At 32.0% G+C, this 15639-nt stretch overlaps 1 protein-coding gene across 3 annotated transcripts in view; it reads left to right on the top strand.

Annotated features, from left to right (window-relative positions):
- Positions 1-15639, top strand: part of LOC111716204 (trypsin-1) — a 30782-nt gene that overhangs the window by 4891 nt on the left and 10252 nt on the right. Inside the window, exons 2-9 of one of the 3 annotated variants that reach the window (XM_023491647.1) lie at positions 1929-2058; positions 5297-5423; positions 8217-8368; positions 10390-10486; positions 11995-12083; positions 12751-12886; positions 14227-14330; positions 15422-15485. The exons of the other annotated variants lie outside the window; for them this stretch is intronic. Of the exons in view, the coding sequence (XP_023347415.1) occupies positions 1929-2058; positions 5297-5423; positions 8217-8368; positions 10390-10486; positions 11995-12083; positions 12751-12886; positions 14227-14330; positions 15422-15485 (899 nt within the window). The remainder of the gene's footprint in view (positions 1-1928; positions 2059-5296; positions 5424-8216; positions 8369-10389; positions 10487-11994; positions 12084-12750; positions 12887-14226; positions 14331-15421; positions 15486-15639) is intronic. 3 annotated transcript variants of the gene reach the window in all.

Below are 15639 nucleotides of genomic sequence, written 5' to 3'. Positions count from 1 at the left end.
ATTTAGTTATGAGGAGTGGAAGGGGGGGGGGATGTTAGGCCTACAGCTTGTAGGGGAGGTGGCACCTTTTTTAGAAAGTTAGAGGCCCAAATATAATTCTTTCTAGTGTCTAAATTCTTGCCAAAATAAATATTATTTATTGTAAGATAATTTAGTTTTTTTCAATCTTTGTTCTATCTCAATATCATATTCTAATGTAAAGTGGAAACTAATAAAATGAGGTGCAATAAACCAACCATGACTAAAGTTATATTTTTTCCTAATTTTACAAGTTTGCTCATTTTTTGGATCCCACTGTAAGGAGCCCCCATTGGTGCAACCAGTTTAATCTACAGGTCTTGGATCTCACAACACATAAAAATATGATTTTTTAATGAAGATATTTTTAAAAATTTTTCCTCCTGAGATAGAACGGGACAGCTTTGTCTGATTCAACTGGTCGCACTTATCCATTTATTTAATAAAAGTAAAAATATTTATTGAATTTGAAATGCACAATGTAAAAATGACCTGTTGGATCAGACGAGCTCCTGAGCTGTAATATCAGGTATAAGAAATATTATTTACGAAGAGACCCAAAAAGCGATGAAATAGGAAGGCGACTTTTAGACTCAAGTTATGATTTTAGACAGCCAAAGGATCATTAAAAATATCAATTGTGTGATAGACCCATTTTTTACATTATTTTCTAGCTATAGAAGTAAAACTATTTGCTTCATAAAATTACTTAAATGTCGTCTTCCGATTCCAGGGTTTTATGGGGCTCACTGTACAGGGTTAGCCATAAAAATTGGGACTTTATAATGACGACCTTAACCCTTGTTATAATGGTCGATTTTGTCTATAATCACTGAAATATCCGGTTCCAATTAAGAACAGAAGCGAAAAAAAAGCAAAAAAGCTAGGAAACTTTGGACAGTATTCATTCAGATTCATTGTTTAGGTTTAAGTGTTGTTTGTAAGCAAAGTGAAAAAGGCTGAAAAGTTGATTCGATACTTTACATTTAATAAATTCTGTACAGTCGTCTTTACTGTCTCGCTTTTTACGGGTGGCCTTTCATGTTCAAAATACAGACCCTTTATAAAAATAATAAATGTTGACATTTCAATCATCCATAAACCTTCTCTGGGGTCATTTGAGTTGCCACAAAAAGTTGGAACGTTTGGTTAAGCGTTTTGATGTTTAGCGGATACAAACACACAGACAAGCAAAAAAAAATAAAAAAGTGGAAAAGAACAATATTTTTAAATTGATATATAATATGAGAGTTATATTTCCCTATTAATTCATACTAACCTTCCTGATACCCAAAATACACAGTTACGTAATAAAAAATTGTAACAAAAATTACGCATACAATGACAATTTATTGATTTTCAATTTCTAAATGTTCTTTTTGCACAATTTTTCTAAAGTATGGTGTATGACCAAGAAAACTAAAACTGTGCAAATTAACTGTAAAGGAGTATAGTGCAAATTGCAAAACTTCACATAATTTGTGCAATCTGCAGCCGGACCCCCCCTTCCCCTCCCCTGGCCCCCGTCAGTAAGAAAAGGGTAAACTCACAATTCCACTTGGGTTTAGTGAATGTTTTGTTAATAGGACTGTAAATGTAATTTCAAGTGAACCATATTCCAATACCCGATTTACAACGGTACCCTTAAAACCTACATTTGAACCATGAAAAGTTTTTAGTTCTAATAATTTCTCCTTTGCTTCTTATAAACACGAAATGCGCTAGTCATTTTTACAAGGAAACCGCAATGAAAATAAAGGAAACATGAAACAAAAACATGGATATCTAATTTATTCTTCATTTATAGACAAAGCTTCTAAGGGTAACGTTAAAAATTGGCCATTGCCATATTTTAAATTGTTGGAAAACTAGATTTTTAAAACAATTTTTATTGAAAACATATTTTGTAGATACGAACCCCTTGGAATCTGCACGAGCTGCCCGTCAGCTGATAGAAACTGATAATTTATTAAATGATCTTGGACTCTCCCCCCTCCTCACCCCACCCCTTCAACAACCTTGCCTTAATAAGGAGGGGAAGTAAGTATTTTTTTAGCTAGCAAAGATCAAGGTTTTAATGCAAGGAAAGTTATTTAGAGGTGTACACATCTTTTGTACTACAGTGTACTGTCTCTGGGCAGTAATGTAAACACAAGACGGATGTCAAACCCTGGCATGGGATCTATCTTTCACAAAAAAAAAAATCAATGAAATATTCTGGTCATAGGAAACTATTAGGTGAATTATCAAAATTATCAAAATTTAATGCTTTTAAGCTCCTCGAATACTAATCGAACACTGATGCATCTATTCTTGTTTACAAATTCCGCCCAGAGAGAACTGAGACCGAATTTAAAGAATTTGAGCGGCGGCTTAAATATGGTTGGTTCCACTTAAAATTGTATCAAATGTTTCAAGATTTAAGCCGGCGCTTAATTTAAACCGGGTTTTGACGGATTTAAGCCGCGGCTCAAATTCTTTAAATTCGGCCTCCGGTTTCAATATGAACGCACAGTATACGCAACTGCAATTAACTTTCCTTGCATTATAACCTTGACAAAGATAGAGTTTCCGATTTACTCTGAGGCCGAAATTTAAAAGAGTATCGTTGAACAAAACTCCCGAGTTTCCTTTTTGGGGTCTTTACTTTTGTGTAGATTTTGATTTTAGAGATTCGAAAAAATGGATAATATAAAAAACCTGAAGAAATAATATGTCATTACAAAAAAATTGATAATCACAAAAGTGCCTAACCCCATTCGTGAAACCCGGGTTTTAAAACTGGTTTCACTAACGATACTCTGTCTTAAGTTTTGGGCTCTGGATCTATTTGCTTCAGCGTACATTTGTATCCACTTGTTCTGATAGGTTCTGTAAAGCACTGAGATCATAGATTGATTAAAAATCAGATATGACACAAGATGTCGTCTTTTCAAGATTCCGTTGACTGTTCACAGCAGTTCAAAGGAGTTGCGTGTAGTTGGCGTAGAGTGCAGGCTCTCTCTCTGTGGTTGTTCTATGCCAACTACGTTAACACAACTCATTTGACCAGCCATGCCTCAGGGTTATTGTGAACGCAAGCCAACGGAATCTTGAAAAGACGACATGCAGTGTCTTATCTGTTATTTTGATTAATCTATGGACATGCAAATACACTAAAATAAAAGAGATCTCACAGAACATTTCCTAAAAAAATTTTAGATTTTGGACGGGACCTTTCTTAACCGAGTTAAAAATAAAGGAATTTGAGGTTTTGCTCAATTAACTCTAATTTTGAAATCCCTTTTTCTTTGCAACCCTATGTCGTAGACCTTAGATATTTCAAATTATGATCTCTGTTAAATCAAAAATTATAAGTTTGAAATATCAAAGGTTTACAACATTGCAGATTGAACAGATATAGGGATCAGACAATTCGATTTTGTTTCATGGACTCAATTCCTTTACATGAAGCAGCTGCAGAAATGATGATTCGTTTTGAATTTTGAAATTTAGGATTTTTCTGCATATTTTTATATAAAATAACCTTCCTGGAATCCAAAATGATTCGAAAGATATTAAAATCATTTGCATCGATAAACTAAATTTTCTTTGAGAAAATTGCTTCTTTTTCTTCTTTTTGGAAATACGCAAGATAACCCAATTTTTAGAATTAGGGCCACAGGGGCCAAAAATAAGCAAATCTTATCAATTTTATGAAATCGTCCAATTTGATAAATTTTGGAATTTTTATTTCCGTAATACAATCATTTAAATAGAATTCTTGCCTTGTAATGTTGTAATTATCTTACTAAACATTTGTGTATTTTTAATTAGGTAAAAGAAATAAACTAATATTTTAAGAGTGTCTTTTTTATTTTGTATTTCTTTTTCCTTTTTCATGCAATCTTACATTTAATTTGAATTCTATCTGATTTTTGATATTCTTTAGTTCTTTTTTATAATTTATGGACAATCTTAAAAGCGTCTTTCAACGTCATTTAAAAGCACAGAACATTTAAATAGAGTCATACCTATACCCGTTAACCTTGGTTTGAGCAAAAATGTGAAAAAAACCCTGTTTTTCTCTGAAAATTAATGGCATCTCTTATGCTTTATTTGTATCACCGAATCACAAGAAATTATGTCTACAGTCCCATTAAACTGTTTTATATTTAGTGTAGCCCGGTGTAAATCCTTGAACAGTCCCTTTAAATTGTTTTTTTAGTGTTGGCTGGTTTAAACTTTCCCTTTTAACTTTTTTATATTTAGTGTTGGCCGGTGTAAACCCTTGAACAGTCTCTTTAAACTGTTTTATATTTAGTGTTGGCCGGTGTAAATCCTTGAACAGTCCTTTTAACTGTTTTATATTTAATGTTGGCCGGTGTAAATCTTTTAACAGTCCCTTTAAATTACTTTATATTTAGTGTTGGCCGTAAATCCTTGAACAGTCCCTTTAAACTGTTTTATATTTAGTGTTGGCTGGTGTAAATCCTTTAACAGTCCCTTTAAATTACTTTATATTTAGTGTTGGCCGGTGTAAATCATTGAACAGTCCTTTTAACTGTTTTATATTTAATGTTGGCCGGTGTAAATCCTTGAACAGTCCCTTTAAACTGTTTTTTTATATTTAGTGTTGGCCGGTGTAAATCCTTGAACAGTCTCTTTAAACTGTTTTTTTATTTAGTGTTTGCTGGTGTAAATCTTTTAACAGTCCCTTTAAATTACTTTATATTTAGTGTTGGCCGGTGTAAATCCTTTTAAATTACTTTATATTTAGTGTTGGCCGGTGTAAATCCTTGAACAGTCCCTTTAAATTACTTTATATTTAGTGTTGGCCGGTGTAAATCCTTGAACAGTCCCTTTAAACTGTTTTATATTTAGTGTTGGCCGGTGTAAATCCTTAAACAGTCCCTTTAAATTACTTTATATTTAGTGTTGGCCGGTGTAAACCCTTGAACAGTCTCTTTAAACTGTTTTATATTTAGTGTTAGCCGGTGTAAATCCTTGAATAGTCCCGTTAAACTGTTTTATATTTAGTGTTGGCCGGTGTAAATCCTTGAATAGTCCCGTTAAACTGTTTTATATTAGTGTTGGCCGGTGTAAACCCTTGAACAGTCTCTTTAAACTGTTTTATATTTAGTGTTGGCCGGTGTAAATCCTTAAACAGTCACTTTAAATTACTTTATATTTAGTGTTGGCCGGTGTAAATCCTTGAATAGTCCCGTTAAACTGTTTTATATTTAGTGTTGGCCGGTGTAAATCCTTGAATAGTCCCGTTAAACTGTTTTATATTTAGTGTTGGCCGGTGTAAATCCTTGAACGAGTGCTATCCTTACTTCAAGATCTTTAATCTCAGCTGGAGGGATACCTGGGTCATGGGTCACTATGATACATGCAGCTATCGGTCACCCGAGGGCAGCCAGGTATGAGGACCGGACCGAATTTAACGTGTCGCGAGTTTAACCTTTTTGAAGATTTTGATATGAAAATACTAAAGAAACAGTCATTTCAAAAAGTTAGATAAATTAATTTATCAAAATGTGAACATCAGATAGAACTCTTATGGGTCTCTATAAGTGTTTAGGTTTCAGCCTATACTCCCCTTACATTTTCACTTTACAGTCCCAGTAAGTGCTATATAAAATACCAACCAACCAACTTTTCTGTAGATTATTATTAAAGAAAAGTGTGTCAAGAGTTTAAAGGGAACCATTGCGAATCAGGGATCCATTTCTTTCAACGGAAGGCAACAATTAAAATTATGCTTACTGTCCCTTTAAGTTTAAGAGATGTGAATAAACTAGGTCTACTACGTAATTCAACTATTTCTCGTCATTTTTATATAATCGTTCAAAATTCTAGCGCTGTTAATAAAGTGTTTAACACTAAGCCATGTTAAAACTAGGTCTACTACGTAATTCAAGTATTTCTCGTCATTTTATTTTTTAAAGATTCTTAAAACTTCCTAATTGGCGTTGATAAAAAGCTTGATAAAAACATCATATTATAACATTATAGGATAATTAATAGAATTAATTATCAAAGATTCTAGTTTATGAAGGCTATAAGGGGATTAACTAGAATTTATGGGATTGATTAACTATTTCAAAATAGAGATGATGAAGAGAATAGAATATATATTAGAGAGGAATTTAGACAATCCCTCGGTATGAATTTGTCAGTCCCTTTCAGCCTGAAAGGGAGTTCGAAGTGTACAAATCATGTAAATGTTCACAAATTATATGCAGTACAGTACATTAATACAGTATGTTCCCAGACTATCCATTTCAATAAATATGCGGTTTTTAATTTCATTGTCACTCCTGTTTGCCGAGTCCATTAGCGCTTGATCCAATCACGGTTCAGTCATGTGTGTGTTGTCTATTCTGAACCAATAAAAATAGTAAGGCGGTAACATCTATTTTCTATCTATCTCATTATCCAATCAGAGTTATGAATCCTTCAATCGGCGCTATCAGTAAATGGAAATATTTACTTCTACTGAAACTATAGTGAATTGTACACACTAGCGCTCAGAAACTAGCTGCGATCATGGAGCAAAAACAAAATAACATATGTACATATTGGAACAATCTACTTAATTCAATGTAAATGATCAAAATTCTACATCTTGGCNAATCTTATCTAGTCCACACGACTGTATTTCAGCCTGATTATCAAATGCCTGAGGCATTCAAATCTTGTCCTGTATCTATAAAAAACATGAAATTTAAACATTTTTTATGATTGGGCCGGGAATCCTGTTGTCTGTGGTTTCTCTTTAATTAAGCCCCGAAAATATTAAAAACCTATGAAGGCCCATTTTCCTTAGGCCCGGCCACTAAGGATAGGCATGGGCACGGCTTTTCATTAATTTTAAAACATTTGTTTGGCTAAAAGTAACCCTGCATGCACAGATGGCAATTCACGATTCACAACGGTACCCTTGAAAGCTTTGTCTTATCAAGTATGAATTAGATATCCATGCTTATAATTTTGAGAATTGATTATTTTCAATTGTGGTTTCTCTACTGAAGTGACAATTGTGCATTTCTACATATAGGAATTATCAGAATTTAACACTTTTAAGTCTACAAAAACGACAAGACATTCCACACTTTTGATCAGATAAAGGTATAGTTACCGTTGACATTTATGCATGGGAGGTTAGTTGAAATTACGCTTCCAATCCCTTCAATAGTTTTATTTTGTCGTGGTTGGGTAAAGTCCTAATTTTCATAGTAAAATGTAAAAAACAGCAAACTTAAAGACAATTTTAAAAATACATATCGCAGGTTATTGTGGAATCTTTAAAAGTAAATACCTTGAAAAATTAAAAACAATTCCCAACTCTAACTTAAGGCCCTTTGATAGGAATCATTATCATTATTTTCTTTTCGTGATTTGCTTCAGGGTTAACAGTGCACTTTTTATAGCGCTTCTTCTAACTTAGTTTTGTGGTTTTCTTTAAGGTTTCTGACAGTAAGAACCAGAAAACTCTGGACTAGGAAGACGACTTTCAGACTCAAGTCGAATGAACACGAGACACAGCAATGTGCAGTGTAAACAGACTCATTTAATTTGACCATTTAGGGATTTAATAACGCACACTAGTGAAACTATTTGCTTTGTAACAGCATCAAATACACTGAAAGATTGCTGAATGTCTTTTTACTATTCATCATTTTTTATTTTCTTATTTTTCTCTGCTGCTTTAAGTTGCAAGTCATTTTTATAAAGAGGGAACAACTGAAAATTACAAAATTTACATAAAAAAAAACAACAAGGATACGGTCAATAGTCATGCTACTCTTCAAATGAAGGGTCACGTGACATTTTGGTGACAGTTTGACGGTGCCGTTTTATAATTGATTTTCAACAAGAAACAGTTGGAGAGCAACCCTTTCCTAATCAGTAGAACNAAGCAGCTTTAGGACATTTCCAAAATACTGGTTTAAAAAGAGGTTCAATGTATCTTGACTTTTAGCTTGGAACATTATAACGACCGGTTTTAAATTATAAAGGCCCGGGGGAGTGGGACGGTTCATCGGACGGTTAAGAGTCAGTTTCTCAGCAAATCTATTGAATTCTCAATGCTATTATAGCTATGGTTCACAATAAATGCTTTACATTTCTAAACGATACATGGTTTTTGTATTGTATTGCAAAATTTAGAATTATTGTTAAAAATTACATATAAAATAACGTACGTTTAGGTTTTCGGTGTTTGCTGCGACTCCACGCCGCGTTCAGTTACAGAAGAAAATGAAGACGACAATGATGAAACTAAATTTATTGATGAGAATAACGATGCCATCGTCGGAGAATTCCCAATTGAGTTTGCACTCGCAGGAAACTGTGGCTTTAGGTAAAAATCTTCCACTATTTGTACAGGGGTTTCCATCTAACATGACAGTGAGAGATGTCTCGAAGGGTTTGTACAGGGGTTTCCATCTACCATGACAGTGAGAGATGTCTTGAAGGGTTTGTACAGGGTTTTCATTAAACATGACAGTGAGAGATGTCTTGAAGGGTTTGTACAGGGGTTTCCATTAAACATGACAGTGAAAGATGTCTTGATGGGTTAGTACAGGGTTTCCATTAAACTTGACAGTGATAGATGTCTTGAAGGGTTTGTACAGGGGTTTCCAATAAACATGACAGTGAAAGATGTCTTGATGGGTTTGTAAAGGGTTTCCATTAAACATGACAGTGAGAGATGTCTTGAAGGGTTTGTACAGGGTTTTCCATTAAACATGACAGTGAGAGATGTCTTGAAAGGTTTGTACAGGGGTTTCCATTAAACATGACAGTGAGAGATGTCTTGAAGGTCGACTCGCATCTTTCATTGTTATATAAATTGTGTGTCATAAAAAGGATAAGATTTATAAGTCAAATTTCAAGAATTATTCTGAAGCTGTATTTCAACTGTCACGTTTACTGCCATCGGGACACCATGTACGTCTATAAAAACAAAATACTTGAATTGACGGGCTGTGTCTAGCAAGCCCAATATAAATTGGAAGAAGGCATTTAAGCGATGTGTATTGCATGCTGTTATAAAACAAAAAGAATTACAAGTAACTTGAAAATTAGCTTCCACAGTGAAATGGGTCTGTAAACCCTGTATTTGATATACACTGCAGCCTGCATGGGTTTCATGTTCATTGGACTATTTTAAATCATAGTTTGAGTCTAAAGTACAGTCGACACCTTTAGGGTTTTCTAAAAAATAAAGAAAAAACAAACTTGGAAGAAAACCAAAAGTTACAAATTAATTCTAAAAGCTGTAAAGCTATAGCAAGTAAAAAGTTACAAATTAATTCTAAAAGCCATAAAGCTATAGCAAGTAAAAAGTTACAAATTAATTCTAAAAGCCGTAAAGCTATAGCAAGTAAAAAGTTACAAATTAATTCTAAAAGCTGTAAAGTTATAGCAAGTAAAAAGTTACAAATTAATTCTAAAAGCCGTAAAGCTATAGCAAGTAAAAAGTTACAAATTAATTCTAAAAGCCGTAAAGCCATATCAAGTAAAGAAAAGATAATAATTCAGATCAAAGGAGATACTGTCAAAATTTTAATAGTTAGAATATAAGAATATACAGGGTTACCCACAAAGAATGAGACTTCTGAGACGATTGTACGGATTTTTTTTAGTCCGTTTCCTTGCATTCAGAGTTCTTGTAGGCCAAAACTGGTTTATGTCTGTGCTTAATCATTTATTAAACCATTAAAATACTCAATTGAGAGCAAAACCCAAAAATCAAGGTTTCATCCTTTGTGAGTAAACCTGAATAACAATTTATAAAACTTTAAATTTAAAGAAAAATATGTTTTTTTAATCAAGTTTTTTTTGCTGCATCTGATTCTCAATATAATCTATTTAAAAAAAATAGATAAAAATTGAATAAAAATGAAAGATGGAAAGTTGAAGATGGTTTTAGATTAAATAAATATACTCAAGATATCTCCAATATTATCTATTTGATTTACTAATCCATATAAATTCTTCAAACCATGAAAGTTCAAAGTGTTTCTATTGGTCAATGGTCATTTAAAAAAGGATATTTTTGCGTTTACGTTTAAATAAAGTAAATTTTTACTCATAACTCCTTTAATTAAAAAGTTCTTGAGAAGAAAGAAATGTTTTGAATTTCTATTATGCAACCGATTAAGTAACGCTTGTCTTTCAACCTGTGAATAAATCAAAAGTCTCCAAGTCGCAACTTTAAACTTTTGTCCAGTTTGCTGTAGAATTGGTCAAACTTTAGCTAAAATAAAATTATTGATAAAATAAAAAAACGCAAAAAAATTGTATTTTTATCGAAAGTTCACAAAATTTTATTAAATATTCCCAAGGGATTATAAAGTTACATCTCGTATATTTCAGGACTCCTCAACCCTCTGTAACTCTGTATGATAAGACTGGAGCACAGTTCTATATTGTAAATGGAGCTGAAGCTGTTCCTCATGAGTATCCATTTATGGTAAGTTCTTTCACTGATTCAGGGTTAGAGTTTAGGAAGANAGATTTTAGGAAGATACCTTCACTGATTAATGGTTAGATTTTAGGAAGATACCTTCACTGAGTTAGGGTTATATTTTTGGAAGATACCTTCACTGATGCAAGGTTAGATTTCAGAAAGATTTCTTCACTGGAATTCTATAGAAGATATTTGATTAATTTACTTTTTGATTCAATTCCGGTGTCTTGTAGTTGTAAGTCAATGTAAAAAAAATTTTTTATTGTTTTTGACAAATGTTAAGATGTAACACATGTTGCTACATCCATTTTCAAGGGCTTTCAAAAATGTAGTTTTTATTTCTGTAGCCTGAGTCACGAAAAAAGTTATGGGCTATTTTAAATTTCTTTTTACACGGACCGCACTTTTTAACCAATGCATTAAAAAAAATTTAATCACAGCCTGTTAAGGGATTAAGCTATAAAGGGGGGGGGGGGTATGCTAGAAGGAGGGAAGGGTAGGTATGCGGGGATAGTATACAGTATTTTAGTTCAACCTTTGAGAAAGTTCATGGTTCCATTTTGAAGTCAGCGAGAGATGTTATTCTAAAGATTTTTAAATGTCAAGAACTCAATTTCTTAGCTTAACAATGATTTTAACCAATTGGAAACTCGACTTAGTTCGATAACTCTAGACTGAGTTGGTTGAATTTTTTAAGGAAAGTCTTCAGACAAAGCTAGTTTCTATGTATATAAAGTAGTAATCTCTGTTTGTTTGTTTGTTTGTAAGTCTGATCATAACTCATGAACCCCTTGATCGAGTTGCCTCAAATTTTGAGTATGGGAACTCAGTAGAACAACGGGAATGTTTTAATTTGATTCTAAATCTGTTTTGTTTTTTTATAAGTTGGTTGACTTTTATAGAGAACGTTTTTGATTATATTTTAAGGCTAAAATTCCAATATAAAAACGAATTGATATTTATTTAAAAATCTTTTAACTATGCTCTTTGCTGCAGAAAAGTTCAAAGAAAACTTTCCAATCTTTAAAATTTTGATATTCTTTTACATTTCAAATTCGATAAATATTTAAAGTTAGAAAGATGGGTAAAAACGATCTAAATAATCCAAACTTTTCAGTAAAATTTACTCAAAAGAATTCCAAAAAAATAAGAGACAATTATACAAATACTATGCTATTACGGTTATTCAATCTGATTAACCATAATCTTTGGAATTCCGCGAAAATTGAGAAAAACAATATGGCCGTTTTATAACATAAAATCCTATTTAAGGGGACTGTGAGCTTAATTTTAAGTGACCCTCTATGCAAAGAGGATAATGCCTGATTCACAATGCAATCCTTAAATGCTTTGTCTTGTCAAGTATGAAAAAGAAATCCATGTATATAACTTTGAAAACTGATTATTTTCAATTGTGTGTTCTCTTCAAAAGTAACATTGCATAATATCTTTCACATTATTAAGTACTTTTATCTAAAATGGAGGGTGTAAAAATATTTTTTTTTTTTTAGGCGGCTCTCATGAACAGAAACAGACAGTTTTGTGGTGGATCTCTTATTGACGCTAATCATATTCTTACGGCGGCTCATTGTGTGGCTCAGTAAGTATTTAATTATTAATAATAATAATAGTAAGAATAGTAATAAAAATAATAATAACAACAATAAAAATGATAATAATAATAAATAATAATAAAAATAATAATAATAATGGTAATAAGTTTTGAATAAAATATCGATTTTTTAACCTAAAACACCCCCCCACAAAAAACGTCAGCCCATTCAGTCCAGCCGGCTGCAACATATATTTAAATGTTTTTTTATTATTATATAGAAGATATACTGAAAATACTCAGACTGTTGCAGATATGAAAATAATTTTATCAAAAGAAGGAATGCAAATATTTAACATCAAATATAATTTTTACATTTGTTTGATTTGCAAATTCATAAAAAGAGAATATCTTTTTTGTTTTATTTAAAAATATTACAGTTTTTTAAAATCAATAGAAAAATTTAGATAATGAGAGTTTTTAATTTTTATCAAAATTTCAGATAATTTTCTAACCAGTTTTTTTGTTCAGCTAAAATATGTGAAACTTTGTATTGTGACCTCATATTTCCAACAGTTTTGAATTTACGCATGAAAAAAGCAGATTTATACGGTTTCATAAAAATTTAAAAACTTTTTATTATTCTCATTAAATTTTCAATCAGAGGAGTTCTTTTTACGTGCATGCAGCTTCAATTTATCAAGTCTTTCTTTAGTTTGAGTAAGAACGATGTGCAGCATCTGCGCGTGCGCCTGGGAGATCATAACATCAAATCCAACTCCGCGGCAGGTCGCGTGGAGAAGAGAGTCAAGCGCGTTATCCGCCATATTGGATTTTCATCAAGCACATTGGTAATTCACTTATAAAAATTATTTTACAAGGTAACAATGAAAAGTGGCTAAAATTTGTTAAAATTTTTAGAATTTTTAAGACTTTGTAATGCAAAACATGGGGGGGAAGGGAAATCTTTCCTACACCCACTGGAAAATTTCAGATGCCACTTATACCCTTGACATTTATATTTATATCTTAAAATTTTTTTAAGATTTAAAATTAGTCCTATATATATCATTTATGTTCAAAAGTTGTCCCCAATCTGATGCAAATTGATAAACTAATTGTTCTTAGAGTCCGTCTCAGAATACATTGCAAAATTCTCAAACTCACGTCTGCAAAAAGTTTTGAAAATGTTTTTTCTGATGATATTTTTAAAAAACTATTTTAGAACAAAGATGTTGCAGTTTTAACTATTTTTGCACAATGATGTTGCAACTTTATACATTTTACAAGATTATGTTGCAATTTTAACTTTAAAGTGCAACAAAATTGCAATGAACGATGTTGCAATTTCAACTATTTCAGCACAATGATGTTGCAACTGTTTTTCCACAATTATATTGCAATTTTAAACATTTTTAACTCAATGTTGTTGAAATTTCAACTATTTTAGGACAACAATGTTGCAATTCTAACTATTTTAGAACTATAATGTTGCAATTCCAATTATTTTAGCACAATGATGTTGCAATTCTAACTATTTCAGCACGATCATATTGAAATTTTAACTATTTGTATAGCACAACAATGTTGCAATTTTGGATATTTTAGCGCAATGATGTCGCAATTCTAACTATTTTAGCACAATAATGTTGCAGTTATAAATATTTTAGCGCAATGATGTTGCAATTCTAACTATTTAAGCACAATGATGATACAATTTTGACCATTTTAGCACAAAAAAGATGCTAACTATTTTAGCAGAATATTTTAGCAAATTTAATATTTCAGGACAATAATGTTGCAATTTTGATTATTTTAGCACAATAATGTTGCAATTTTGATTATTTTAGCACAATGATGATTCAATTTTGATTATTTTAGCACAATGATGTTGCAATTTTGATTATTTTAGGACAATGATGTTGCAATTTTGATTATTTTAGCACATTGATGTTGCAATTTTGATTATTTTAGCACAATGATGTTGCAATTTTGATTATTTTAGCACAATGATGTTGCAATTTTAATTATTTTAGCACAATAATGTTACAATTTTAATTATTTCAGCACAATGATGTTGCAGTTATAAATTTTTAGCACAATGATGTTACAGTTATAAATATTTTAGCACAATGATGTTGAAATTCCAACTATTTTATGCACAATGATGTTGCAATTTTGATTATTTTAGCACAATGATGTTGCAATTTTGACCCTGGAAGAAGATGTAGAATACACACCAACTATTCAACCAATTTGCCTAGCAGCAGGAACAAACAGTTTTGTAAACCAAAGGTAGATTTTAAAAAGCTAAACGCCTTCACACCCCCCCCCAATAAAAAAATGTTACATCTACGAAATGCTACCCACACAGGATGAGACTTCAGAGACGACTGTTACGGAATTTGTTTAATCTCTTTCCCTACATGTAGGGTTGCTTGCACACTTAAACTGGCTCAATTCTGTGCTTCATTATTTAGTAAACCATTAAAATACAAAATTGAATGCAGAAACTAAAACAATTAGCCTAAAATCGTCTTGGTTACCTGTACAGTCGATTAGTTCTAAATCGGGATTTTCAGGCATGTATAGAAAATTTAAAAGCATTGATATTTTTAAAAAATTATAATAAAACAATTTGCATGCAGAAAATACAAGATTTAATGAGTTTTTTTATGAGCTTTTGCATAGATATTAGATATATTTGTTAAAAATAAAATGAAAACTTATTTATAATCCAGAGAAAAGAAAATGATAAAAAGAATGGACAAACTAAAATTTTCTAATCACTTTTTCTTTCCAATCTGAATAAACTATTTGATCTAACAAAATTCACAGTAAGAAATATCTAATGTCGACGACATTGGATTGCAAAGATATAGGGGTTAGAACATTTTTTTGCAAAGACTCCTATCTTGGGTTGTGTGGGTTGTTTTGGAAGGGGGGAGGAGGGGAGGGGGGGAAAGTGGTTTTGAGAAACTCACTTTTTGAATCCCTTATTCATTTGCCTCGAGCTTTTCCCGAATTGATCAGTGCACTCATACTGAATAGTTTGCTGAACTTTTAAACCCTTCTTTTATCCTCTTTAAAAAGAAAATATAAGAGTTCTCAGAAAATGGGATCTGGAATTTTGAATTTCTTTTTTTTATCTGTTAAAATATAAAAATAAAATAAAAATTTTCTCGTTTTATTTACGTGATTTTTTAATATCACTGCTTGCTGGGTTCCGGCTTGGGTTTCCAGCAGAAGCAAACTTTCACTTTAAAATTCGCAAATGTTCTTGTACGTCCCGCAAACTTTTGCACGGAATTACGCAAAAATGCGGAATTTGCGGCGAAACAAAATATCTGCGCACACACTATGAAATAATCTTCTAATCTAATCAGGGTCTCCGTTGCTGGATGGGGTACTCTTTCTGAAGGTGGAACTCAACCTGCCAGTTTGAACAAGGTAATAAACAGACCAAAGGTAATAAACAGACCAAAGGTAATAAACAGACCAAAGGTCGAAACTTTTGAGTCTTTAATGTCTTATCCCGTTAATGGCTATTTCAGAGGTCATTTGCCCGCTGTCATCGGTGGTATTCTTTGGAATTCAAACAATC

The sequence above is a fragment of the Eurytemora carolleeae genome, unplaced genomic scaffold (genome assembly GCF_000591075.1).
Source record: "Eurytemora carolleeae unplaced genomic scaffold, Eaff_2.0 scaffold1994, whole genome shotgun sequence".
NCBI classification, from domain to species: Eukaryota; Metazoa; Arthropoda; class Copepoda; order Calanoida; family Temoridae; genus Eurytemora; species Eurytemora carolleeae.
The sequence above is the reverse complement of the archived record's forward strand: the minus strand, read 5'-3'. Positions and strand labels throughout refer to the sequence as shown.